The sequence below is a fragment of the Carassius gibelio genome, chromosome B5, assembly GCF_023724105.1.
Source record: "Carassius gibelio isolate Cgi1373 ecotype wild population from Czech Republic chromosome B5, carGib1.2-hapl.c, whole genome shotgun sequence".
Classification (NCBI taxonomy): Eukaryota; Metazoa; Chordata; class Actinopteri; order Cypriniformes; family Cyprinidae; genus Carassius; species Carassius gibelio.
In genome coordinates, this window is record NC_068400.1 from 22499859 (window position 1) to 22525833 (window position 25975).

Below are 25975 nucleotides of genomic sequence, written 5' to 3' on the forward strand. Positions count from 1 at the left end.
TGTTTGTATTTATAATGCTGTTTTATTAAATATACATTAAAGTATATTGACAAAAGTATTGGGACACACCTGAATTCAGGTATTTCAGTCTGATCCTTTGCCAAAGGTGTGTAGCATCAAGCACCAAACCAGCTCTGTCAACTTTACCATATGGAACAGATTAACTTGATTGCAAGCCAGGCCTTCTTAACCAACATCAGTGCCTGAGCTCACAAGTGCACTCTTAAATTAGTGGTCATGCCATCTTTTACATTTTTAAAGGGTGGTTGACTTTTTTTTGTTTTGTTTTTTCTAGGCTTGATTGTGTTTATGGGGTGGAGTGAACATGTGTTAATGCTTCATTTAAAATTAAAAATAGTAATAATTTACATATAATTTACACATAATTATAATTCACATAATTTACCTTTATTCTACACCGCTCTATCCCTTCTCCGATTAACGCACTGACAGTTTCCTGGTTTTGTAAATCTCCTCCCTCAGAAATATGCAATGGGCTCAGATGGTTGGCTGGCCAATGTGTTGTGATTTGCTAAACCACCTATTGCACGTGCAGAAACATCACGCCCCTCAGCTCAGAATGCGCTCTGGTTGTATTGTAAACAATGTAATCATCAATATTATCAGTTTGAGCCCAAATGAGACCCAGAGAGTATTAGTAAAGAGGATCAAGCAAAACCTGTGCAAGCATGGCTCTTGTAGGACATTTCAGAATGGTACTGTATGTTACTTGTTGTCTCTTTCTTTTAGATAAGCTGTTATCTGTAAAAGCTACTGCTTATGTGCTGCAAGGCTGTTGACCAGGACAAAGAAAACCGATCACATTACACCAATTTTAGCCTCTCTTCATTGGCTTCCTGTCTATTTTAGAATTCAATAAAAAATTGTGTTGTTTGTTTTTAAAGCTCTTAATGTTCAAGCCCCATCTTATCTCACATATCATCTTACTCCTTTTTCATCCTCCAGATATCTAAGATCTTCTTACAGAGCTCCCTTAGTTGTCCCTCGTTCACGCTTAAAAACTACGAGTGATAGGGCTTTTTCAATTGTGGCACCCAGTCTCTGGAACCAACTGCCACTGGGCATCCAACTTGCACCTTTTATTACAACTTTTAAAATGAAGTTGAAAACATATCTTTATTCCCAGGAATTTAAATTGGATTTTATATATTTTAATATATCATCTGTTTTGTTTATTTTATGTTTATCTTTTGATTTTTTTTCTGCACTTTGGTCAGCTTTGCTGAGATAAATGTGCTATATAAATAAACTTTACTTACTTGCTTATTTATTTAATTTAGGGCTTATTTTACAATTTTAATTTAGTTTTGTTATTTACATTTACATGGCAATTTTGTCATTTAGCAGATGCTTTTATCCAAAGTGACTTACAAATGAGGACAATAGAAGCAATCAAAACCAACAAAAGAGCAAAAATATGCAAGTGCTATATTAGTATATTATTATAGTGTTATATTTAATTTTGTCCAGGCAATAAAACAAGGACACATTCAATAATAATTTGTCTTAAATCTTATTTTGTTCAAATAAAAAATAATCGAGAATCGAATCGTGAGTTGAGTGAATCGTTACATTCCTACGTTAAACTGCTCTGAACCAATATACTGTAACACACATCCATTTTCTTTCTTAGTTGTTTACCTTCACCTAAGCCATAATCAGTTTGTGTTAATCAGTGTTTAAAGGGGGTGTGAAATGCTATTTCATGCATACTGAGTTTTTTACACTGTTAAAGAGTTGGATTCCCATGCTAAACATGGACAAAAAATACTCCTTCCGGTTTGTCACAAGTTTTGGAAAGTTTTTTCCGAGTATGGGTCTGTGTGACGTTAGATGGAGCGGAATTTCCTTATATGGGTCCTGAGGGCACGTCTGCCGGAAGAGCGCGTGCTCCCGTATAGCAGAGCACAGACATTCACTGATCAGAGCGAGAGCGAAATGTCACAAAAGAAGTGTGTTTTTGGTTGCCAGGGCAAGACAACCCTGCACAGATTACCAAAAAAAAAAAAACGCATTAAGGGACCAGTGGATGGAGTTTATTTTTACAGAGCATCAACGGAGTTGTGCAAGTGTATTTGTTTGTTCCCTGAATTTCGAAGATGCTTGTTTTACAAACAAGGCCCAGTTTGACGCCGGATTTGCATATTATATGTATATATATATATATATATGGTTTGTTTTGGATGATGTTTTTTTCCTCACGGTAATGTCACAGCTTCCAGCTCTCAATGCAAAAGCCTACTCGCGCTCGTGATTCTTTAGCTCCGCCCACACGTCACGCCTCCAGCCGCTCTGGTTTTTCCGGGAAAAAACAGTACAGACTATCTTTCTCTTATAAATATAATAAAACTAAAGACTTTTTGGAGTTATAAAGGATGCAGTGCTACTCTATAGGTACTCAAGATTAACAGGATATTGAGTGAAAATGAGCATTTCACCCCACCCCCCCCCCCCCCCCCTTTAAGGATATCTGCAGAAACATGCATTTTGACATTATTGTGCACTTATGTGTCATTTCAGGCACAAATAGACTCAGAAGTGAATGGAATTCAATGTTCATGTGCATCTGTTTGGCTCTCAGTGTGTCTACACCAGACGTGCATTGCGTGATGCAACAAAATACTATAAAACCCATTACAGTCAGTGATGCTGGCTACACTGTATGCAGCGCGGCACGACACAACAAATCGCAGACAGTAAACTAATGCCTTGTTCTGTTTATGACGTACTGACACAAAGTTCAGATGATTAGCAAAGGTCATTTTTTTCACGTCCTGTGTAGACAGACTTTAGCTGTTGCAATGCGAGCGGTGCAACACGTCCAGTGTAGACACAGTGTCTGTGTGTGAGCAAAGAAAATAAGTATACATTTAACGATCACTCTACTAAACATCACTTATCCTGATGTGACTATCACAGATGCGCACATCGTGATATCGATGCTGAAACATTATATCGTGCAGCCTTAATATAGTGTATATGTTTTTTTGTGTTGCATGACGGAAGATGTAAAATCTCTGAGCCAGATCTTAAGAGTTGCTTGTCCATGAGGTAACACAGACTTGAGCCAAGTAGCCTTGCCAGGTGTTTGTTGATACTACATATTAGATAACATTAGATCTGATGCTTGATTGTATCCATACAGTACATAGCTTCTTCATTAAGTGATACATTTGAGCTGTGTGCCAAATCATGACAAATAATTGTTAAAGATAGAAAGTAGTTCAGTATTTACTGCAGGCATTACTCTATTTCTGGCACTGTTGTAATATTTAAGGAAATGAGTGGATCTCTCTTTATCGTAGATAGGCAGAGTGAATCAATAACCAGAGTAACAGACAGCATTCTTATAGGTACATAATGTGAAACTCAATCAAGATTCATTTCTAGTGTTAAATCTGAGTCTGTGGTCTGTTCTGATGAGACACATGGCCACCTGTGGGCTTTTTTATTGTAAAGTCAAGACATCGGCATACCATGCTGTAACATGGTATCAATTTACACAAAGATGTGATATGCCTGTGAATATTTATTCAGTAGCTAAAAATTGTCATACATTATTTATGCAGCTTGTTGATTCTGTCTGGATTTTGTGCTACGACTTGTGGAGCTACTTAATGTAACTGAAAACTTATTTGTCTTTATTTTAGAGGTGTAATGGGATCCTCTGATCCTACTCCATTAACCTTATACAGGGCTCCAGAGTGCTACCAAATGGTCACATTTTGCGACCACCACATTGTCTAACTCATAAGCTTTGCCATTTTTCTGTTGCATTTGAGAAACATCAAACGGCAATCGAAATGAAAGCGAAACTTAATCGAGCTACTTTTCAGGTGAGCAGCACGGACTGTTTATCAGCTCAGACCACGACACAAGCTAACTTGTCCGAGCTCACAACAGCTTTACTCAGGAGTCAAAGTTGATTTTGTGACACTGTTACTGCACAGATGCAATAGTTCTGTGGACCCAGTGAGAAGTGTTTGTATTCACCTCACAATGCTAATAATACTCTGAGATCTAGTGAAAATCATACAAATTCTGCACAGAAATCTCTGTTATAACCAGCGCTGACATACATCAGGAAATCTGAAGCAGCAACACAAACTGCAACCATGGTGTTGTGGTAGAAATAGTTGAATGTGTTGTCATTCATTTCAGGGTTTGTACAACCTTTTCAATGACTTTCAAGCATTTCACACAACTATTTTTAGATGATCAAGTTGGAATGTTATTTTTAATGGGATGAACAAATTATACTTTGTGGTAAACAAACAATTATGTAATTTTTAAAAAAACATCAAACCAAAATTATAACCAGTAGACAGCAGCAGAGGAGCGCTTATTGGCGTATTAGCCATTCATTTGTACTTTTCTCTATATTTTGACATTATTAAATCACTATTATAAAATATCAAATATCAATCATTTTGTCAGAATTTAACACTTTTTTTGTGTTTGAAATAAGAAAAGTCACAAACTTTTCTTCAATTTGCTACTAAATCACACATAATCACTGAAGTTGGTCAGTTCCATATGCTACGAAAATAATGGCACATTTGATAAGAGTGGAATAAATAAATATTCTGAATATAAAAAGTAGATTTTGCACCTGTTACTGTTAAAAAAAGTAGATTTTGTATGCATCTTAACTCAAACTTAGTGCTTTACTGTCATATCTGTATAAACAATAAATGAACATGAAATATTATTAGTAACTGCACTAATTAATGCAAAACAATAGTCATTTTATTATTAAATTATCTTTATTTTGAATACTCCCACACACCACCCCCAGAGCTACCAGATCTGCTCCTGGTGCCACCGTCTGTAGAACTTAGAGGCGCTGGTGCCACTCCTCTCAAATGTTAGTCTGGAGCCCTGCTTATATAACATGTACAAGCAGAAGCAGGTTTTGAATAAGGTGAGTGTCATCGTGCACCAGAGCATTTTGACCCTCCGCTTATCCTCGTTTCTGTTGCCTCAAATGGAGAAAGCACAATGCAGCCTGACAAGAGAACGTCATATGTGAGAAGTGAATCTATCAGTGTATGCAGTGTCAGTGCTTAAAAGGGTCTTTCTTGTCCTGGCCAAAAATTTGTTCAAATACACTATGGGGTCCCACTTGTAAAATAATGTTACATGTATATTTGATAAAAATCTGTATTTTTAAATTAAATGTCAGTTTGAACTAGCTTTTCATTTAGGTGCATGTTTAAGATTTAAATGTACTACCAGTACTACCCCCAAAGTTCAGGGTCACCAATAAAAATAAATAAAAATAATAATAATAATATATTTTTACTCAGCAAGGATGCATTTAATAGATTGGGGGAGGGCTGGGAATCAATTTAAAAATAAATACAGTTTATTTACGTTTCTATTGATCATAGAGTTCTGAAAAAATATATATATTACATGGAGCGAAGATGAAAACAAAATGCCAATAAATGTTTTCTGAAGACCAGAACCTTCAGTTACATAAATTGATTCTATATGTGACACTGATATAAAAATATGTTTTTTTTTTCTGCATGGTTTGTTGGTTTAGTGCCTTGTGAAACCTCACTATTGAGGTTCATTAGCTCTCTGGTTCATTAATGTGCTTCTGATTAACTACTTTAGCCAATAAACAGAAATAATCACTTATTAACCAAAAGAATCTTATAATCACATCAGAACTCTGATTAGCCCTAATGATAAGAGTGTGTGCGTGTGTGTGTGTGTGTGTGTGTGTAGAGAATGAGCGAGGGCTCCTCTATTGATTGCTGTGCGTTGGAGCTGTCAGTGTGATGGCCGTGTGACAGTGTTGTGTGGCTCCTCCTCTCCCTGCAGAGGAGTGATACAGATACCAGCCTGTCTCACTGCCCTCTGTCAGCTTTTGAGCTTCTCAGCATAAACATTTCTTTCTCATGCTAATCAGACAGCAGGTTCTCTTTACCACACTCTAAATATAACACAGCATAAGTCAGAATGAAAAATATCCATGATCTAAAATGAAACTCAGATCATTTAACTTGTTGCTTTTTAATCTTTTCAACTGGTGGCAAACTACTCACTTGACCAAACAATTAAAAAAAGTATAAAATCTGTTCTTTGCTATGCGTATAGGCCATCTGATCACCTTATACTGCTTTTTAATTTGCTTACAAATAATAAATGTTGTTTCATATTTATGGAATATGATCAGAATAATTACCTCAAAGTGGTAAAAATAATATATATATATTAGTGCTGTCAAAATTAGCGCGTTAACGCATTCGATTAATTTTAAATATTTAACGCGTAAAAAAAAAATAACGCAATTAACGCGGTTGCAGTTTTTTTTTATTTCCAGTTGTGGCCTATGTGTGTTCAACGTGCAAAGAAATATGGATAAGACCAAGGAAGGACTTTTAGACGGAAAGTTTCAGTATAAAACTCTGCCGGATTACTCTTCAGTCTGCCACAAGAAACATTACTCTTCATTTAGTCTGCCACAAGAAACAGCAACATTAAAATCATGAACTCAAATGTCATTGTTTAAAAAAAAAAAAAAAAACAATGACTGTAACAGTGCGTAAATCAGACCTTTCTGTAACGCTAACGTTAATAAGCTTAAACGAAAATAACGAAATAATTGTGTAGCGGAGTATTTTTTTTACACAGTGCCGCGAACTGTCAATCACTCCTGTGCGCGTGCATCACTGTCCTCCTCAGCTGCAGCAACTTGCGCTCTCTCTCTTCATCAAGCTTTAAAACAAAAAGGGGACAAAAAGATCATATTGTCTTTGTGCATAGGCTATAGATTAATTAGATAAATGAATATCTCAATTTGTGCCTTGCCGTCTACGGTATTTTTTTAGAACTTAGAAAAAAGATGCTGCAGCCAATGAACAGCCAGCGGGGGATGCAGGACGACTCAACCTCCGCAGACAGTTTTTAATGTTTATCAGACAATAAATACTCAAGATTTTGCTTTAGTATAACTCACAACGAGTTTCACACACCTTCTCCGGCCACGTTGAGTTGTTGACACTTAACAGTGGGAAAAGCGACACATGCGCTATTCACTTGTGTAACTTAAGGGTGAATGGGTAATGTAGTTTCTGCTCTGGGTGGGATGAATTAGGAAGCTTGCATTGTGAAGGGCGCTCTGAAAATCGGCTGCGCAGGCAAAAGATTAAAACCTCTATTAAAACAGATGTCCAAATGAGCGTACCGGTACGCTACAAGCACGTTCTGGGCGCACGGAGAGGTGGCGGTACGCTCAAGAGCTATATTTGGAAGTGGCGGTACTGAGTACTGGTGCGTACTGGCCCACTTAAAGCACTGGCAATGACTATATTTTGGAATTTTTTTGCAGTCCAATTACAATTCAACATGGAAATCATTTTTGTTTTTTATTGGCATTGATTGTTTTGAAATTCAAATGGTACTTACATGCCTGTGTTTTTATTTATGTAATAAATATGGCTTTCAAGCCAACAGTTAATTTGGAGGATATTGATGGTTTATTGCAGGTATGTTGTTTACATGAGAAAATCTGTGTTACAAGTTAAACAAAAATTCCAATAAACAATCATATTTTGAATTTAAATAGTTTCTTTGTCTTGAGTTTACATTAATTATTTACATTTTACATTTACATATCCAAAAAGTTTCAGTCTTTTAATTGCGATTAATCGCGATTAATTTTAAAAAATTGTGCGATTAATTAGTTAATTTTTTTTAATCGATTGACAGCACTAATATATATATATTTCTTATTTGTCTTATATCTTATTTCACTAAACAAAATCATAAAAGTAACACTTTTGTTTTGGCCCCCAATTTTCATGAGCTGGACTCATAGATCTAAGACTTTTTCTATATACACAAAAGCCCAATTTCTCTCAAATATTGTTCACAAATCAGTGCCTTAGGCTGGCCATAATAAAAGGCCACTCTAAAATGTGCATCTTTATCACACAGCACAATTCCACAAATGTCTTAAGTTTTGAGGGAGCGTGCAATTGGAATGCTGACTGCAGTAAAACTGCACAATTTAGAGTGGCCTTTTATTGTGATCTGCCTAAGGCACATTTGTGCAATAATCATGCTGTCTAATCAGCATCTTGATATGCCACACCTGTGAGGTGGATGGAATGTCTAGATAAAGAAGTGCTCACGAACACAGATTTAGACAGATTTGTGAACAATATTTGAGAGAAGTAGGTCTTTTGTGTACATAGAAAAAGTCTTAGATCTTTGAGTTCAGCTCATGAAAAATGGAGTCAAAAACAAAAGTGTTTCGTTTATAATTTTGTTCAGTGTAATACCAATCAAAGGTTTTTTTTTAAGTAATTATCTCATGCTCAGCGAGGCTGGATGCTCAAGAAACAAAGTGTTGAAAACATGCTGCTTAATATTTTTGTTAGAACCATTTTTTTATTATAATTCCTTGAATGGATATAAATATAAATGTTTACCAAAAGAGGCGAAGAGTCATCTGGTTCCATCCTCCATTGCTGGCTCACTGGGTCTCCATTGCAGGAGTCTTCCCCCTCTTTAATCATCTCTTTCACACAAACATCTTTGCCTCTGTTTCATCTCTGACAGGGACACACAAACACAAATTCCTGGTCATGCCTGAAACCACAGAGCCATAGCTCTGGAAATGGCCACTTTATTTTCTGCTGTAATTTGACAGATTGGCCGCCTTTTATGATTCAAGGTTATTTTGACAAGCACTCTACAGGTGCACTTTCTACAGATAAAAGATGTTTGCTGAGGAAGTGGAGGAGCCACTGTCATTTCACAAAAAAACTTTTAAACAAACACACAAAAAAAAGTTATTTTATTTTTCTTTTCTTCTGAATCATTACAATTATTGTTTTTTTCAGTTTGATGATTTTATATATATATTTGGGTATTATGAAACGGATGCAGCTTATTTGATAAGGTGTAGCTAAGCTACATTTCTGGAGAGCTATAGAAGTGAATTATCGCAAGACAAATGTCATGGTTGATAATGGAGACTCATCGAAATTACTGGACATAGTGAAGAGAAAATATACATGCTGTAATGTTGTTGTGTACATCCTGTATGCCCATTGATTCAACTTTCTACATCCAATACCCCAGTAAAAAATGTTATCGCTCAGACTTTATACTCTTATGTACTGTAGCTAGACTTGTCTTGTACACTTCACAGATTAGTTTTTACATACCAGTCAGAATTATCTGAAATGAACAGACTCATTTCCAGACTCCCTCCAGAATACATGCTTGTGAAACATTGTGCAACACCGTTATTACGTACCTTACTGAACATTTCACTAGCTACATTTTTTTATTACGTTGGTACAGGCACGTATATTTGTGTTTTAATTATATTGCTTCAGGCATATATTTTGGCAGTTCAGAATTCAAATGTTCAGGGAGTGAACATTTGATATGATGACTTTTGATCGTGGACAACTAACATGTATCCACAATCTGCTTTTGAAGGAATATCATAGTATTGAGCTACAGCACACATTCTAACTGGCACCTCCGTCTCAATAAACTGTACAAAGCTAGGGCAACTGTTTGGTTACCCACATTCTTCAACATAACACAGAGAGAACTGACAGAGAGATGACAGAATTGTGGGTGAACTATTCCTTCAATGTTAATAAAACAACAAAACACAAAGAGAAAAATAATTCATTGCTCTTGACTGAAGAACTTTAATACAGTTGCTTTAGTAAGAATCAGTGTATAAAATGTTGTATTTTTATATTTGTTCATTCAGTTTCTTGAATGCTACTGCTTAATGCACCTACCTAAAAACAAAGCACTATTTGTTTTATTGGTATATTATGTGTATTTGTAATGTGTATCTTTGATCTTTTTTAAAACAAAGATAAAATGACTTTTTTTTTTTCTTCACCCACTTTGGCATAAATATCTGCCATCCTTTTTTATGTTTTGTTACATTAAAAGGCTTTGTTTTTAAAATAGGGAAATTCGTTTGGCTGTAATGCTCAGACAACTAAATAGTAGAACTAACATGACAAAGAATCGTGATAAAATCGTGAATCTTGATATTCTTGAAATAAATAAAAAAAATTGTGGTGTGATATTTTTGCCATATCGCCATTTTGCCACACCTAAAGGAGTGTGTAAAAGTTAATGCTCGGTCATGTAGGAAATATGTTGGAACCTAAACCTACCCGATGGTGTAAAAGAATGCAAAAGTGATTAAAAAACGCATTTGCTGATGCAGCCGTGTTATTTTGTCGAAGCCGTGTCTTGTCGAACTGTAGTTTTAAGTGCTTGTCAGCACTTCAGCTCACAAGTGAACAAACCTACTGCATTAGAAAACTGAATATGCTGGTGTATAAGTGACGGCAACATTCAAAAGTATCAGTTTTCAAATCTCGCCGCATATTGAAATTGTTTTGAAGTCAAGACAATGTTCTGCAAGTAATTGTGTGAAAAATTAGGCTTTATTAAAATACATTTTTTATTCAAAATGTATTGAAACAATGGTATAGTTGTGCCAAAAACATAAAAGAAAGTAGTGGAAATGAGTGATTTATGTACAAATGAGTAATTTATGTACATTTAACATCAGTAATTACTGATTATTTTAAAATATTTCTTAAAATGTAAAGTTTGCAGACATTTTGTCTGCTTAGTGCCCTGAACAAACAGTCTGAATTGGTTTTAAAAGATTTAATGCCCAGACCATCACTTATGCAAATCCAGTGATTTGATCTTGAAAAAGCTTGATAAAAAAAATTTTTTTTAGTTCATACAAAAACGCAGACACTGGTTTAGGTCGTTGTTGAGATCTCTTCTGGACTTCTAGAGAAGACTTTCTCGGGCTAAAGACAAACATCTCATTTTTTCTTCTTTCATCTCATTACTAGCTAGGAAAACAATTGAGATATAAAATTGTTTTTCTTTCCTGTGTTGTTTTTCTTTTTATTCTTGGCAGTCGGTCTTACAGTTATGTCACTCTTTGATTCATTGGTCTGCCCTTCCCAAGACACACATTGAGTATTAGAGTTATGCAGGCCGTGGGGACGCATCAATCCCTCGATGGAGGACAGAGTGTTTCAGACATACTCCAGACAACAGAAGAAGGGGTGGGTTGTGTCTGCTGTTCCAGGTCATCTCTCATTTACTCAAAAACATACATAAAGCAATAGAAAATAATCATTAACATTTTAGCAGCAACTAATAGAAATGGTTTCATTTGCTGTATGAGCAGTCTAGAGGCATTTACACTCCCACAGTTTCTCTCTAAAATGAGGAACCTGGATAAATCTTAAAGTCCTTCATATGTAGCCTAACAAAAAAACAATACTATAAAAAAGATGCAACACAAAGGCCATTATAAATGATTCTTCTATATATTTTAGAGCACCACAGTTGCCAAAGGCATTTTCAACTTAAAAATTTTCCAAGGAAAACAGTCCATATTTTTTCTTTCTTTCTTTCTTTTTCTTTCTTTCTTTCTTTCTTTCTTTCTTTCTTTCTTTCTTTCTATTTCTCCATCTCTTTCTTTCTCCTTCTTTGTCTTTACCTTTTTTCTTTCTTTCTTTTTTTTCTTTCTTTCTTTCTTTGATATGGCATATACTGCCTCCCATCTTTTCAAGTTAATTTCTTTATTTAAGGGATCTGAGTGCATCTGTAGAAAAATGCTAGTATATGAATGTTTTAATGTTCTGTACACTCCTAAGTTCAAGACAGCTGTCATATCAGCCCGCACATCATAAAGAAAAAAAAGGAAAATGACTTGTAACTTTAACAGTGCTGCTATTTGGCACTGTTCTGTATGTCTACTCTAATTTGTCATGCCATCTTTAATTGTCCGAGTTACAAACAGACACATGGTGACAGGTGACATCCCGTTCTGTTAAATGACCTACTCTCTCCACACATACAGTTATGTTTGGGATCAGTAAGAGACAGTATTGTTGGTTGGTTGATTGTTTTTTTTTTTTTTTTTATTTATAAATGTCTAAAGACATGTACAGTTCTCTCTCCACCCTCAATACCATGACTGAGGTGCCCTTGAGCAAGGCCCCGAAACCCCAACTGCTCCCCGGGCGCCGCAGCATAAATGGCTGCCCACTGCTCCGGGTGTGTGTTCACGGTGTGAGGTGCATTTTATATGGGTTAAATGCAGAGCACGAATTCTGAGTATGGGTCACCATACTTGGCTGTATGTCACGTCACTTTCATAATCCTGGTGAGCATAAGAGGCTTTGTTTATTTATTTATTTTTTATGCAGTTTTTGAATGGTATTGTTTAAATTAAATTCTATAAATACATATATATATACACACACGCACACACACATAAAGCCGTTCATTCTGGTTCTCAAATCTGATTGGTTGAGAACCGTGAGATATTGAACTGGTATCACTATAGGAATGCCCTTGCACCATTTGTTTCCCTGTGCTTCCCATATTTCTCATGTGTCATGGTGGATGCCCAAATCCACAAAAATGTAAAAATAATAATACTGTTTTTTGTCACGGAATGTAGTTTTAAGAGTTTTTTTTTTTTTTTTTGGCAAGAATGTACTTGATTAGACTTCAAATATATGATATATATGTTAATAAAAATGTCTATTTGAAAATTAGCTTTGACACTTTTGGAGATGTGAGCTCTAGGGCAGCAGCGCTCATGAACCTGCCAAAGCAGCCTCACCTCGGCCAGATCTTCAGGAATTTGCTGCTGGCTCTGATGTCTCTATAGTGGTTAAACATGAGATGTAAGTCTTTGGTCTCATTAATTTATTATTTGTTCCAGAGCAAATAGTTTTAGCTGAGGGCAAAATATCATCACGTTATATAGAACGACAAAGATATTGGTTTCTTTAGCGAACATTTTGTTTTTTCTCTAACCTATGGTTCTCTAACCATAAAGGCTGCTGTGTAATTTGCCCCCTGCCTAAGCATTTAAAGAATTTAGGGGAAGCATTTAAATAATCCTGTGAATGCACTTAAAGAATGCAGAATCAAATCGTTATAATCGAATTGAATTCAATTGTGAAGCGAATCGAATTCAATTGTTCTAAATGTGCAAAAATCATTCTTGAATCAAATCAAAAACCTATGAATCCTGAATGTAATCAAATCGCTGTCTTCTCAAAGATTCACAGCCCTACTCATTATAACAATTTGCTACTTTGTAAACACAACTTCATATCCGGATGAAGTGATAAAATCTGTCCACCCACTATACCTAGAAAGCCAGCAAACCAGACTGAAACTGCCTGGTTTCCTGTATTTCGGCCAGTTTTGTTTACTGTCTGTTTTTATCGGTCAGTTGGGGGTCCGTGGGCACTGCTGTCTGAGGCTGAAACTACCTTTGGTCCTGCTCTGATCAGTCACATCATAGCTGAGTCCAGCCTCTCTTACAGCCCGAGCACATATCTAACCTTTCATCAAAGTGCCTGTCAGGTCATCCATTCTGGTAGGGCAATTACATGACAAGGACACCGATCGCAAGCACGTCCATCCATCGTGACAGAGATAAGAAATGCTATTATGGCAGGGATTGGGCACTTCCTTTCTGTGTCCATATGGCTAGCTTCTTTTCAGTACAATAGATGTTTTTGTGAGCTATTCATACTTCTTTGCAGATTCATGAATAGCCACATGTGGTAAAATGGATCATAGAAATGTGATCTCACTGCAGTGTCTCAGCCATGCTGTTTAATTCAGTTATTTGCTGTTCATCTCCTCTGCCACCCTTGCCATCAGTAAGAAAATCGTTAGAGCCTTTGAGCAGACCTTTGTCTCTCAGGGTGTTGATAGAGAGCAAGACTAATGGATCCCAGACTTAACTGCAATCACACCGGGGCCCAGCCACAAATGAATCTCTCTCTCTCTCTCTCTCTCTCTCTCTCTCTCTCTCTCTCTCTCTCTCTCTCTAATATACAGATCAGGGCTATTCAATTGGCTGTCAATCATCTTCATCCGGCCCCTGAGAAGAGTATGTGCAGATTGCACATATGCATTGTTTTGTGTTTGCACCAATTATTTTGACCACAAGGTGGCAACACTGGCCCGGGCCAGCCGGAAAAAGAAAAGGAATCGACGCAACAACAACAATATACCCGAGACCGCAACATAAATAGGCGGCAGCAATGACAAGTGCTTGTGTGAGGGAGTTATGAGATATCATCAAATCTAGTTTAAACAAGTATAAAGACAGTGTTTTCTGTCATAATGTCTGGTGAGAAATAGCACAGACTGGACGAAGGACGAAGGTTTGAAAGTCTGCACGTTAAAGCAATAGCGCTGCTTTTAAAGTGAAACTTGCTGAAGTCTGTCATTGATGGAAATCACGGAAAAGAAAAAGAAATTTAAAACCTAGAAAAATAACACTTCAATTCAATTAAATAGAAAAATAACACTTCAATTATACTGAAATGCTGAATGGCTATAATTAATGTCTAAAATTTAGAGGAAGATGCGTTCAATAGAGGCATCTTCAGCAGTATTATCAGAAATGTGTTATTAATAAAGAGACTTGGCAAAGAGATATCATTAAACATATTTAAAATATACCATCTTTTTTGTTTCTTCATGTATTTGGAGGTTCAATGTGAAATTATGACAATATTTTAATAATCAGTTAGACACGATTTATTACAGAAAATGTGTGAATGATTTTTTTTTTGTTGTTTTTTTTTTTTTTTGGGACAGATAACATAATGTTAACCTTTCATAGACGTTGCATTTGGTAATATTAATTCATTTTACTGCTGAACATGCATTTAATTTTACTTTTGTATTTTATAGATCCCCCATAAAGAGACTGGGACGGCCCAACCCCCTTGGTCCCCTTCAAATGTTCAATTCGGTAATCGAGCCCTCAAATGAAACTAATTGAATAGCCCTGATATAAATTTTAATTTATCTGCTCTTTGTATCTCCATCATATGTTTTTTTTAAATGCAAGACTTGTTTTGTATATTTAAAAATAATTGACTTTTTCTGTTTTATCTCCATTCCTGAATTGAATTGAATTCAAACATTTGAAAATCTAATGATGTTTCCATTGAAGTGGCCAAAGTAAACATGTTTCATTTTTTTCTTTTTCTTTTTTCTGTTCATTCTGGATTTTTAGATTGAATGTTCGAACATTTCATATTTTGATCACACTTTATTTTAGGTGTGATACTAGATAAGTGAAAATCGCTATCATTATTGCTAAACTGTAACCCTAACCATCAAGCTTAGGTGCATAATAGTGTTAATTTTTAATTTGGCTTTAGTCTTTTAAATTAGTCTTAGTCCTGTGTCAAAAGTACTTTTTAGTTATTATATTTAGTCAACCTTGTCCTTATTTTTGTTTAGTTGAGTTTTAGTTGACTAAATGTCTGACAATTCAAGTTTAGTATAACTATTTTTGTCATGCCGTATAAAATGATTGTTTCCTTACAATTGCTTTCACAATGACTGCTGTCATTTGAGAAATGTATTTATACATATATTACAATACCTGGCAAAAATGTATCCTTTTAACAGAGAAGCTCTGATATGGGGATTTAAACTCTTATTATCTGGCAACCGTACACATGAAAGCTTGTCTAGGAGAGGCATGTTCAGCACTCAGCAACAATATTTTGTCTTCTTTTTTTTTGATGATGATAACGAAAATACAAAATAAAGAAAAGATTTTGTTATAGTTTTGATTTATTTATTTTTTTATATACATTTTAGTCTTATCTTTTATCATCAATGATATTGTATGTTGGTATAAGGTTTATAGAGTTTATTGTTGACTCATCATCGTCTCGTTTTAGTCATGGGGAAAAAAGTTGGTCAACCAACATTTTTCATCATAGTTTTCATTAACAAAATGACACTAAAAACACTAGTGCATAAATTGTCCAGCACCGTTTGCATTCTGAACAAATGAGGCTTTAAATTGAACCGTTTATTGAGGAAATGTGTGCTGCTTATGTGAACTTCTTATCACCTAGCAGCAAAAAGCCCTATATAAATGTGAAGAAGAGACCTAAGCCATATCTAGAGGGTGCGCTCTGTTGACATGAGCCAGTAAGCATCCATCCAGAACACACTAGCAACCATATAGCAACCACCCAGTTCACCTTAGCATAATGGTAGTAGGATTTGCATCAAACACCACTCATATCTTGTTAAATGAAGTTTACTGTTATTATGTGTGTAATTTCCTATGCTGTTATTTGGGTAGACAATTCAAATTAAAGAAATCTTTGAAGAACAACTCACACTGATTGTCAGCAGTTACATATTTTTAAGCCTCAACAACAGGAATCTCCTCTCTGAGTTGTGTAAAATTAAAATGAATCAATTTCAAGGGAGATTTTGGAGGCTTAAAAGAATACCCTAGAAAACGTCAGTAATAATGAGAATACTGCAGAAATTCATTTCAAACCCAGGATTATGATAGATCTTTTGTTCTGTCTGGATGCGTTTTGTATTGTTTGGCTTGTCATTTGCACTGAAGGTCACAAGTGGTTTTACGAAATTGAACGTGTCTAAATAAAATAAAACTGTCACGCATGTTCCATTAAGAAGAAATCTCATAATAGAAAGCGGGAGCCACACACTTCCCATCTGTAGTAATGAACCACTATCATATGAATGTTTCTGTCATATTTAGCCATAAATGTGTACAGAACAAAGAGTGCAGAAATATATTTGCAATCTGAACTCCAGGACCTGTATGTGGTCCACATCCCTTTCACGTTGGCTTATTTTATCTTCCTTGCCAGTTGACTTCCTTTTAAATCCAAACACTGCCCTGAGCCTTGAACTCTGTTATCTTTCTCGTTTGTTTTACGATAAAACACGCTGTCTGCCCATGTGGACCGTTGTTCATGAGATTACAAATACCAGCAAATGTCCTGTCAGACCCTATATTTCCTCTGACCATAATTGAGGTGAATGTAATGAGCGGTGACTGAGTCTCTGGTCATAAATGAGTGGCAATGGGAGGTCTATGTGTGGGGGTTTTGCAGAAGATGAGGGGACAAATGAGATCCTTGAAGCAAGCAAAAGACCATCAATGGAATGACGTGTGTTACAAATATCACACTTAGCAATTTCCATTGCTCCACAATCCACATAAGCCATAAGTTAACCAGAATCCTATTACACATAGACAAGATGTATATCAGTTCATAAGACAGGAGTTTCAAAACTGTCTGTTTCACAAACAGGAAGATAAAAAATAGCTTGCACAGCATGATAATAATCAACTAGATTTTCCCCCTAATGCAAAAGTTGACACCACAATGCAAACAGTGTTGATCTGCAGTCGCTGGTGTTCTGGGTGCTTGCTTCGTGGAAAATGCAGAGCAACAACATTTTCAGTTGAACACTCCATAGTTGCAGCCCATGTGTGCCATCCGTGATTGCTTGCTTGTGAATTATTGGCCTCTCAAATGTATGTATGTATGGGACATTATCAAAATATTGTGGCAAACCTGTCCTTTTTTCTTCGGTCATCAAACTCAAAGTGCAGAGTAGGAGGAGTCTATGCAAATGTGCATGATTGCCCTAAAATGTTAAAAAAGTTATTATTTGCATTTAGATCAATGTTATTTTCTTACAATTAATGTACTGTATATGTGTCAATGGTTTCATAATATGTATATGTGAAGGATTTTAACTTAAAATTTTGGTAACACTTTATTTTAGGGTCTCTTAAGTAGTTGCTTATTAGCATGCATATTACTAGAATAGTAGCCATTTATTAGTAGTAATTAAGCACATATTAATGTCTTTTTCTACATCCCTAATCCGATCCAATACCTAAACATAACAACTACCTTACTCACTATTAATAAGCAGCAAATTTGGAATTTATTGAGGGGAAAAGTCGTTAATAGTGAATAATTGTTCCCTATTCTAAAGTGTTATCAACAATTATAGTTTGGTCATAGGTAAGTGATTCAAAACAACATTGACACCATTAAAAAAAATTTTTTTCTAAATGACATGTTATTGTTAGATAAAACAAATTTTAAAAACTATAGATATTATACTATTATACTATTATACTAATTATATATATAATTATATATATACTATTATACTAATAGAAATATAAAGAAATATAGAAATAAGTATTAGATTAAAATCTTAAGAGAAAATTAGAAAAGCTATTGGAAATGAGTTTATGTACTGAAATCATATAAACTAAAACTAAAATGATAATAAAGATAAAAAACAAAACTAATAACAAAACTGACAAAAGTATGTAACAAATACTAAAACTGAAATGAAAGAGAAAAAAAAACTTTATATTTAATTTGTGAAATAAAATAAAGTCTTATTGTCCTTTGTTCCTAGTACTAATCTCATCTTTAATTGGAGAAAACTTGACTATATCTTGGAGGGTATTTGCACTTGGTAAGACAGTTATCTGATTAGTATAAGTGCATGATTTGACCAAGTGTAAACACGCATTCTGATCAATAGATATAACTATTCATTCAGTGAAAGGGCATTTTATTATCTGGCAGAAGGAAAAAAGAAAGGTTTGTGAATCTTGAGTTTTCACAAATTAATAGACTATTTAATTACAGTGCCTCTTTTAAGTCTAAATATGTCTCCTCAAGAATACCTCCCCTTAATTACCACCTATCATCCAATTCAGAGTTTAAGCTGCAGTAATAAAGAGAAGCCCAGACTACAGTCATCTGTGCAGCCCAAAATAACAAACCCAGCAAGGATAGAGTGGATACAATTTTGTTTTTCGCTAATTCCAGCACTGTTGGTTTCCTTCCGCTGTACTGGCAGAGGCCAGAATGCCGTCTGTCCTGAAAAGCTGGGAAACTGGCACCTAACCACAGGAAAACATAATCCCAGACGACTGTTCACTGGCAAGCTCATTACTTCCATTTTCTGTTATGTGGACAAAAATTTAGAACACGTTTGTTCTGATCAAAGCAATCGCAATGTTAGACATCTCATTTGCAAGGTTGCATTTCATCCTTGAGAGAAATCATCCTCGATAAGAAGCCATTTCGGTTCATGTGGATCAGAAATGCTGAGAATGTCAAGGTATTTTTTGCAGGTTGGCCTTCCCTCTCAGCCATAATCTGTCGGTGGGAAATGCACTTCAGGTGGACCTTGTTGAAGTGTAAAGTGGTCCAGAGTAGGAAACTAAGTGAGGGGTGTATGTGTGTGTGTATGATTATAGGTTGAGTGAGGTTGTGTAATGCTGTTCTTTAGCTGACATGAACATATAGCAGCATTTCCTGAAGTTAATTATAATAGATGGATAATCCTGCTACCCTCCTATTTTACATTCTCTGTGCATTCTTTTTTCCTCTCTGTGTATTTCTATGGCTCCATTCACACAGGCAGTATTTACCAGCAGCTGTGATTCAGATTGTTTTGTACATACACAAGCAGACAGGACTCAAATAACATCTGAATGCACAGGTAACTGCAGTCAATCCCTGTGATAGCACTGATGCAACCATAGAAACAGTAAATATGAAAAGATTATGTATTTTAAGGTTCTTTTTTTTATTACAAAATAAATTTCATCCTCCTTTAAGGTTTTCCAGTTTTGGCCATTACACCCAGTTTTATCTAAGTTTCTCAATTCCATTAGATATAGGCTAAACATTGTTCAACACACATCAAATTTGGTAAATAGTTCAAGCTTGCTTGCTGGATGCTCAAGGACCAATGAGGTTTGTTCTTATGTGGTTATAGCTTATGTTTACCATATGTTGACCAATGTTTATATGTGAATAAAAGCATAAAATTAAACGTTCATCATAAATCAATCACGTTTCTTCAGAATACTTAAGCGGATTAATCTGCTCTATTTATATGGATTACTTGTATGATGTGTCTATAATCTTCTTGAATCTTGAAACCAGTCGGTTGCACTGACTTTCAATGGAGGGACAGAAATCAAGTTTCACTGAAAATAGCTTCAGCTGTGTTTCAAAGATGAGCAAAAGTCTTTTGGGTTTGGAATGACATGAGAGCGAGTAATTGATAACAGAATTTACATTTTACGATGAACTAGCCCTTAAGTTTCCCTTGCAAGATGAAAGTGATGACTGCGGCAGGACTAAGGTTCCCCGCATGCATAGCAGCATAAATCATGCAAACTATGCTTCTCTGTTCATTGATTTACTGATTACTGCAATTTGATGGTCACTGGGCTTTTTGATGTTCATTGCATATTTAATCAAAAATGTATTGCTATTATACAGTAGAATATATTTAACTAAGTAATAATAATAATAATAATATAGTTTATTAAAACTTTAAGGAATATAAAAATATTTATCCATGTTTTAATTTAAACAGTATACAATTTGTTGTGCAGTACCAAAAATGAAAAGAATTGTTCTAATTTCAGTTAATCACATTTTAAAAGATGAAAACATTTTAACATGTTACATTTGTATTAGTTCAATTGATTACTTTTGATAATGCATTCATTTCATGCATTCATGAAATCATGAAACACAATTGAGAATAATTAAAACAGACAGCACAGAATTTCTGGGGGGGGGGGGGGGCATGTTATAACATTTGTAAATCGTTATTGAATTAGATGCCCTTTTGATTATTAAATGTAATTAAACTAATTAAACTGAAATCCATAAAAAAGTAAAAACACACACAAAAAAAGAAAAACCTTTTTGAGAAGAAATAAAACAATGTTAATACACAAGCATGAGGTCAAATTTAGGTTTCCTATTACCTAGTTGATTTTTGGTAAATTTAAGTTGATTTAATTCACTTAACTTGTAGAATTAATTTGTCTTTATTAAACTATCTATGACCAAAACCATATTTAGCATTTTTAAAACGACTGATGACAGTGCTCTCTGCATTAGAGATTGAAGTCACACATTGCTGGGACCAGTTATTGTAACTAAACACAGGCCTGGTTTAATCCCACTGATTCCTCTCATCATATAAGAGTACACACACACACAAATGGGAGGATGACATATGGGGCCCTATCTTGCACCCAGCGCAATTGACTTTGTACACCAACGCATGTGTCATTGCTATTTTGCACCCGCGCAAAGCGCGCTTTTCCCTCCATAGAAGCACGTCGCTAAACTAGTGAATGAACTTGCGCTCCCTGGGCGGTTCAGCGCAAAAAAGGAGGCGTGTTCCGGCGCAAACAATCCCTGGTGCTATTTTGCTGTTCCATTAAACAATTGCACCACTGACCAGAAAAAACCTAGTCTAAAGTCAGTGGCGCATTGCGCGTTGTTCATTATGCTATTTTAGGGGCGCATGCTTGACCATAATGTATAGCGTGCACAACGCGCATACACTTTGCTCATGTAATCTACACAGATGCAACAGTTATTTTTGCAAATCATAAATTGTTACACTAAAAAAATATTAACACATGAGATGACGGAAATCATGACGCTATTTTGGGTGGGTTTCTCCCATCCCCATACAGCACAACTTCTCTGTCTTTCACTGCTCTTACAAGAACATCAGTCTCCTCGGCTGTGAACCGCTCCTGGCGTGCGCCTGGTAAATTACGCCATAATAATAGCAATCCATAATGGAACTTGCGCACCTGCTTTTAAAGGGAATGTTGGATGACGCTCTGATTGGTTTATTTCACGTTACGCCCAAACCACACCTATGAATAATGAAGCTACTTCAGACCAACCCATTTTAGATTTGCGCCGGGCGCAAGAGCCATTTATCCCGCCGGGAAAATAGCAACAGCGCCGAAACCCGCCCACAAAGTTACTTGCGCTTTGCGCTTTGACACTTGCGTTTCAGATCGTTTATATAGGGCCCTTGGTATTAAAGGGATATTTCACCAAAAAAATAAAATAAAATAAAATTCTGTCATTTACTCACACATCAAGTTGCTCTAATCCTGTATGAGTTTCTATTGAACATAAAAGAAGATATTTTGGAGAATGTATGTAACCAAACAGTTGCTTGTAGTCACTGGAGAAGTTATTGGCTAGCAGAAACTGTTTGGTTACCAACATTCTTCAAAATATCATTATCTGTGTTTAGCAGAAGTAAGACATTGATCCCTTTGAGGTCTAACAAATGCAGCCCTACATCATGGCCACCTGCAGCAGGAGCTCTTATGGGTGCCGTGGCTTACAGTGGTTAAGGTAAAGTGCCCTAAATCTGATGTTATTTTAGACAAATTAAATCTAAAAAATTAGCGACTGGAGTTTTTTTTATTTTTTTTTCAACTCCGCATATACAGTGAGGCTTGAAGGTTTGGGCACTCCTTAAAATGTGAATAATTTTCAAAAAATAAGAGAGATCATACTAAATGCATGTTATTTTTTATTTAGTACTGTCCTGAGTAAGATATTGTACATAAAAGATGTTTACATTTAATCCAAAAGACAAAAAAAATAGCTGAAACTATTAAAATAACCCCATTCAAAAGTTTGGGAACCCTTGGTTCTTAATACTGTGTGTGGTTACCTGGATGATCCGACTGCAATGTAAGCAACAGAAGATACTTGTATGTTTCCCGGAACACAAATTAAGTACAATTAAATTTACCTTGATCTTCAAATTCCAAAAGTTTTCACCCCCCAGCTCTTAATGCATCTTGTTTGTTTCTGGAGCATCAGTGAATGTTTGAAGCTTTTTTAATACTTGTGTTTGACTGACTCAATTGTCCTCAGTGTGAAAAGAATCTGTAGGGCCTCCAGTTTAACTGTTCAGAACAAACAAGGGACTCATGCACAACCATCACAAAACAGAAAGACAGTCATGGATCATACACACAGTACTAAGAACCAAGGGTTCCCAAACTTTTGAATGGGGTTATTTTAATATTTTGAGCTTTTTTATTTTGTCTTGAGGACTTAATGTAAACATCTTTTATGTACAATATCTTACTCAGGACAGTACTAAATAAAAAATAACATGCATTTAGTATGATCTCTCTTATTTTTTTTACAATTATTAACATTTTCACAGATTCTGCAAGGGGTGCCCAAACTTTCGAGCCCCACTGTATATATATGCCAAACATGCGCTTTTGCATTTAGTTTCGAAACTAAATCTTCTTCTCTCATCTTTTCTGTCTCACCTCACTCTGCAGTCAGCTCGACTCACTCTCCTCACATGAATGAAACCTAATGATGCACACTGTATTGAGCAGCCTTGTTTATTTTTTATTTGTAGTGTCTGTTCTCTAACTGAGCTAAATTATTTTTATTACTACAAAAATCAAACTGGCGGTGTTGCAGTGGGCAAGCTGTACCAGTCATACCAGTGTTGCGGCTTAACACCCGTATCTCCACCAACACTGTCTATCACAGCATGCCTACCATAGACTGGTGAACAGTGTAGCGGAAGTTAATTCAAACAATTAGCAATAAGAACAGTTGTTCTGTACTGAAATGAGTGGGAAAAGTTTCCAGATCAGAATTTCTGTGCAACCAAACCAATTTCACAGACATCCTTAAATCTGTAGTCCGTAACTATTTTTTGTTTGTTTGGTTTTTTTTTTTTTGGTTAAAAATGATCCAAAATCAATTTTTGGGCAAGTACATAAACAGCCAGTGTTTAAATCTATCTCCTTACCTTTGCCCGATCAACAACAGTAAGCTTGTAATATTTTTTTTCTAATTTGAGTGGTACTGGTAGGTTTTTATGGGAAATACAAACATGATGCCATTTGTCTTTGTATCTTTACGTCACATCTGTAAACATGAAGGAGTCCCCAGTAGGCTATATCACATGTCAGCATGCCGCAGGTGGCCGATCATTAATAGCATTTTCTAACAGCAGCTGAAATAATAACATTTATCATTTTGATGGCGTATTGTAATCCAGAAAGGTCAATACGACAGTCATCTGGAGATTCACCCATAGTCACCAGTAGTCTACAGGTAATCACACAATGATGCTGCTGTTAACATTAACATTAATCTTGAGAAGTATACCAATAATAATCATTTGAATGGTTTGATGTGATTTGAACAAACTGATCATTAGATTTAATCACCGTTGGTAGCATGATGTATTGCAATGTTTTTTTTTCTCAATTGGTCAGAACAAAAATGATGGACATGTTACTTTTTCAGATAGCATTTTCTGGTGAAAATCTTATTTGGTTCATATTTCCAAGGTGCAAAATCTGTGATTCCTAAGTGCAATGAATATCCACGCATCCACACACAATATGTGTGGTGACTGACAGCCAAACATTTACCTCAAAATATTAGATTAATTAGTGCCAATGCACAACTCATGTAAAGACAATAATGCCTCAAATAACTGCAATTGCATAATTATCTTTCAAATGTTTAGGGTCTGTAAGGTTATTATTATTATTATTATTATTTTATTTTTTTATTTTTTTTTGGGGGGGGGGGGGTAAACTATAATATTGATAAATATTTCAATTACAAACAAAACGAAACAACACAGAGAATGTGGAATATGATGCAACAGATCAGAAGTGCTCATTGCAGCCCAGTACCTTGTAAAAAATGTGTGCAACCCTGAAAGCAGCAGGCCAATCAAATTCAAATTAGAACCTGTCACACTGAGAAAGCTCTTTGCCTTTCTTGTGTACAATTGACATCCGATGGTCTCTGGAGGAGCGAAATGGCTGAAACAGCTTGCTAATTGCTGTTGCATATGCTGTGGTCTGCCCTGGAGATGAACTGTTTTTTTGATGTTTTTATGTTTGTTTCCTCGCAGCTACGCTCGGCACTCTGGACTTCAGCCTTCTGTATGATCAGGAGAACAATGCTCTGCACTGCACTATCAACAAAGCCAAGGTAAGAACCGTCCTCAGGAATGGATGTGACAGATTCACATAAACAAATCCAAATGTTCATTTTTGGCAGCACCTCCAGTTTTTTGAAGCCAGTGGGCCACTTCATAAAACTCCTTCCTTCTGCTAGTCTGTCTTTTAAAGGGTCTATAAAGTTCTATAAAGTGAAAGGTGCTCTTTGTAATAGGGATGTTGTGCTCCAGGGGGATTCCTTTGGCCTGCGTGTGCCTGTGTGCTCTTTTCTCTGGTGTGGTGTGGGAGGCATTTCCCCTGACTGCTGCTAGCATCTGCTGCTGTCTGTTTTGCTTAGTATTCAGTCTAGACTGGCTTTGTCCCTCCAGCAGTATGCTACAAGCAATCTCTCCCTCATCCTTTCTTCCTGTTTCTAATGCTGTTCCTCACACTATATCTCTGAGCCTTTGTTGCCTCTAGTACAAAACACTGCAATGAAAGTGCAACACTTCAGTAGTTTCATTTTATTTATTTATTTTTTGCTCTTTATTCTCAAATGTTTCGGTTTCAAGAGGATCTGTTGCAGGAAAAACAACTCCTGTTATTTCTCAGATTTTCATAATTAATATTGAATGTTAATGCCTTATATTTTAAAAAGGAACTACGTAGAGCTGGTATTTACATTTAAATTAATAGATTATCCAAGAATGACATTTCAGAAGATTTGTGTGTGTCTGTGTGTGTGAGAGAGAGAGAGACAGAGAGAGAGAGTCCCTACTCATTTTTAATTATGTGCAATTGAGCAACCAGTGCATTAATTACCACAATATATTATAGTAATATATTCTAATATGATAGCCACAGGTGATGTTAAAAGGCAGTGGAGTTTGAAATGTTGTTATTTAGTGTATTTTTTTATATACTGTTATAGTTTTATTAAAGTTTTGAATTAGCTTTTAGTTTAACATTTTTAGCTTTTATTTTAACTATTGTTAATTTTGTTGTTTGCTATTTTAATTTTAGTCTTAGTCTTATTCCTGTGTTAAAATGTCCTTGTTAGTTTTTATCTTAGTCAACATTTTAGCAATAAGATTATTATTAATTAACTGTACAATATTAACCCTTATGCGTTGTTGGGGACGTTTTCGTACACTAGGGGGTAAAGTTGAGTCTTATTTTGGCCAAAACTTTCTCTGTGTTTCAGCAAATGGAATTATTTTTGGTGACAAATCTTATTTTGAGACATAT

At 35.6% G+C, this 25975-nt stretch overlaps 1 protein-coding gene across 6 annotated transcripts in view; it reads left to right on the top strand.

Moving 5' to 3' along the window:
- The window catches only part of LOC127957264 (double C2-like domain-containing protein beta), a 283809-nt gene that overhangs the window by 200504 nt on the left and 57330 nt on the right, over positions 1-25975 (top strand). For all 6 annotated transcript variants that reach the window (XM_052555724.1, XM_052555726.1, XM_052555727.1 and 3 more), the window contains one exon: positions 24700-24779. In XM_052555724.1, coding sequence (XP_052411684.1) covers positions 24700-24779 — 80 coding nt within the window. The remainder of the gene's footprint in view (positions 1-24699; positions 24780-25975) is intronic.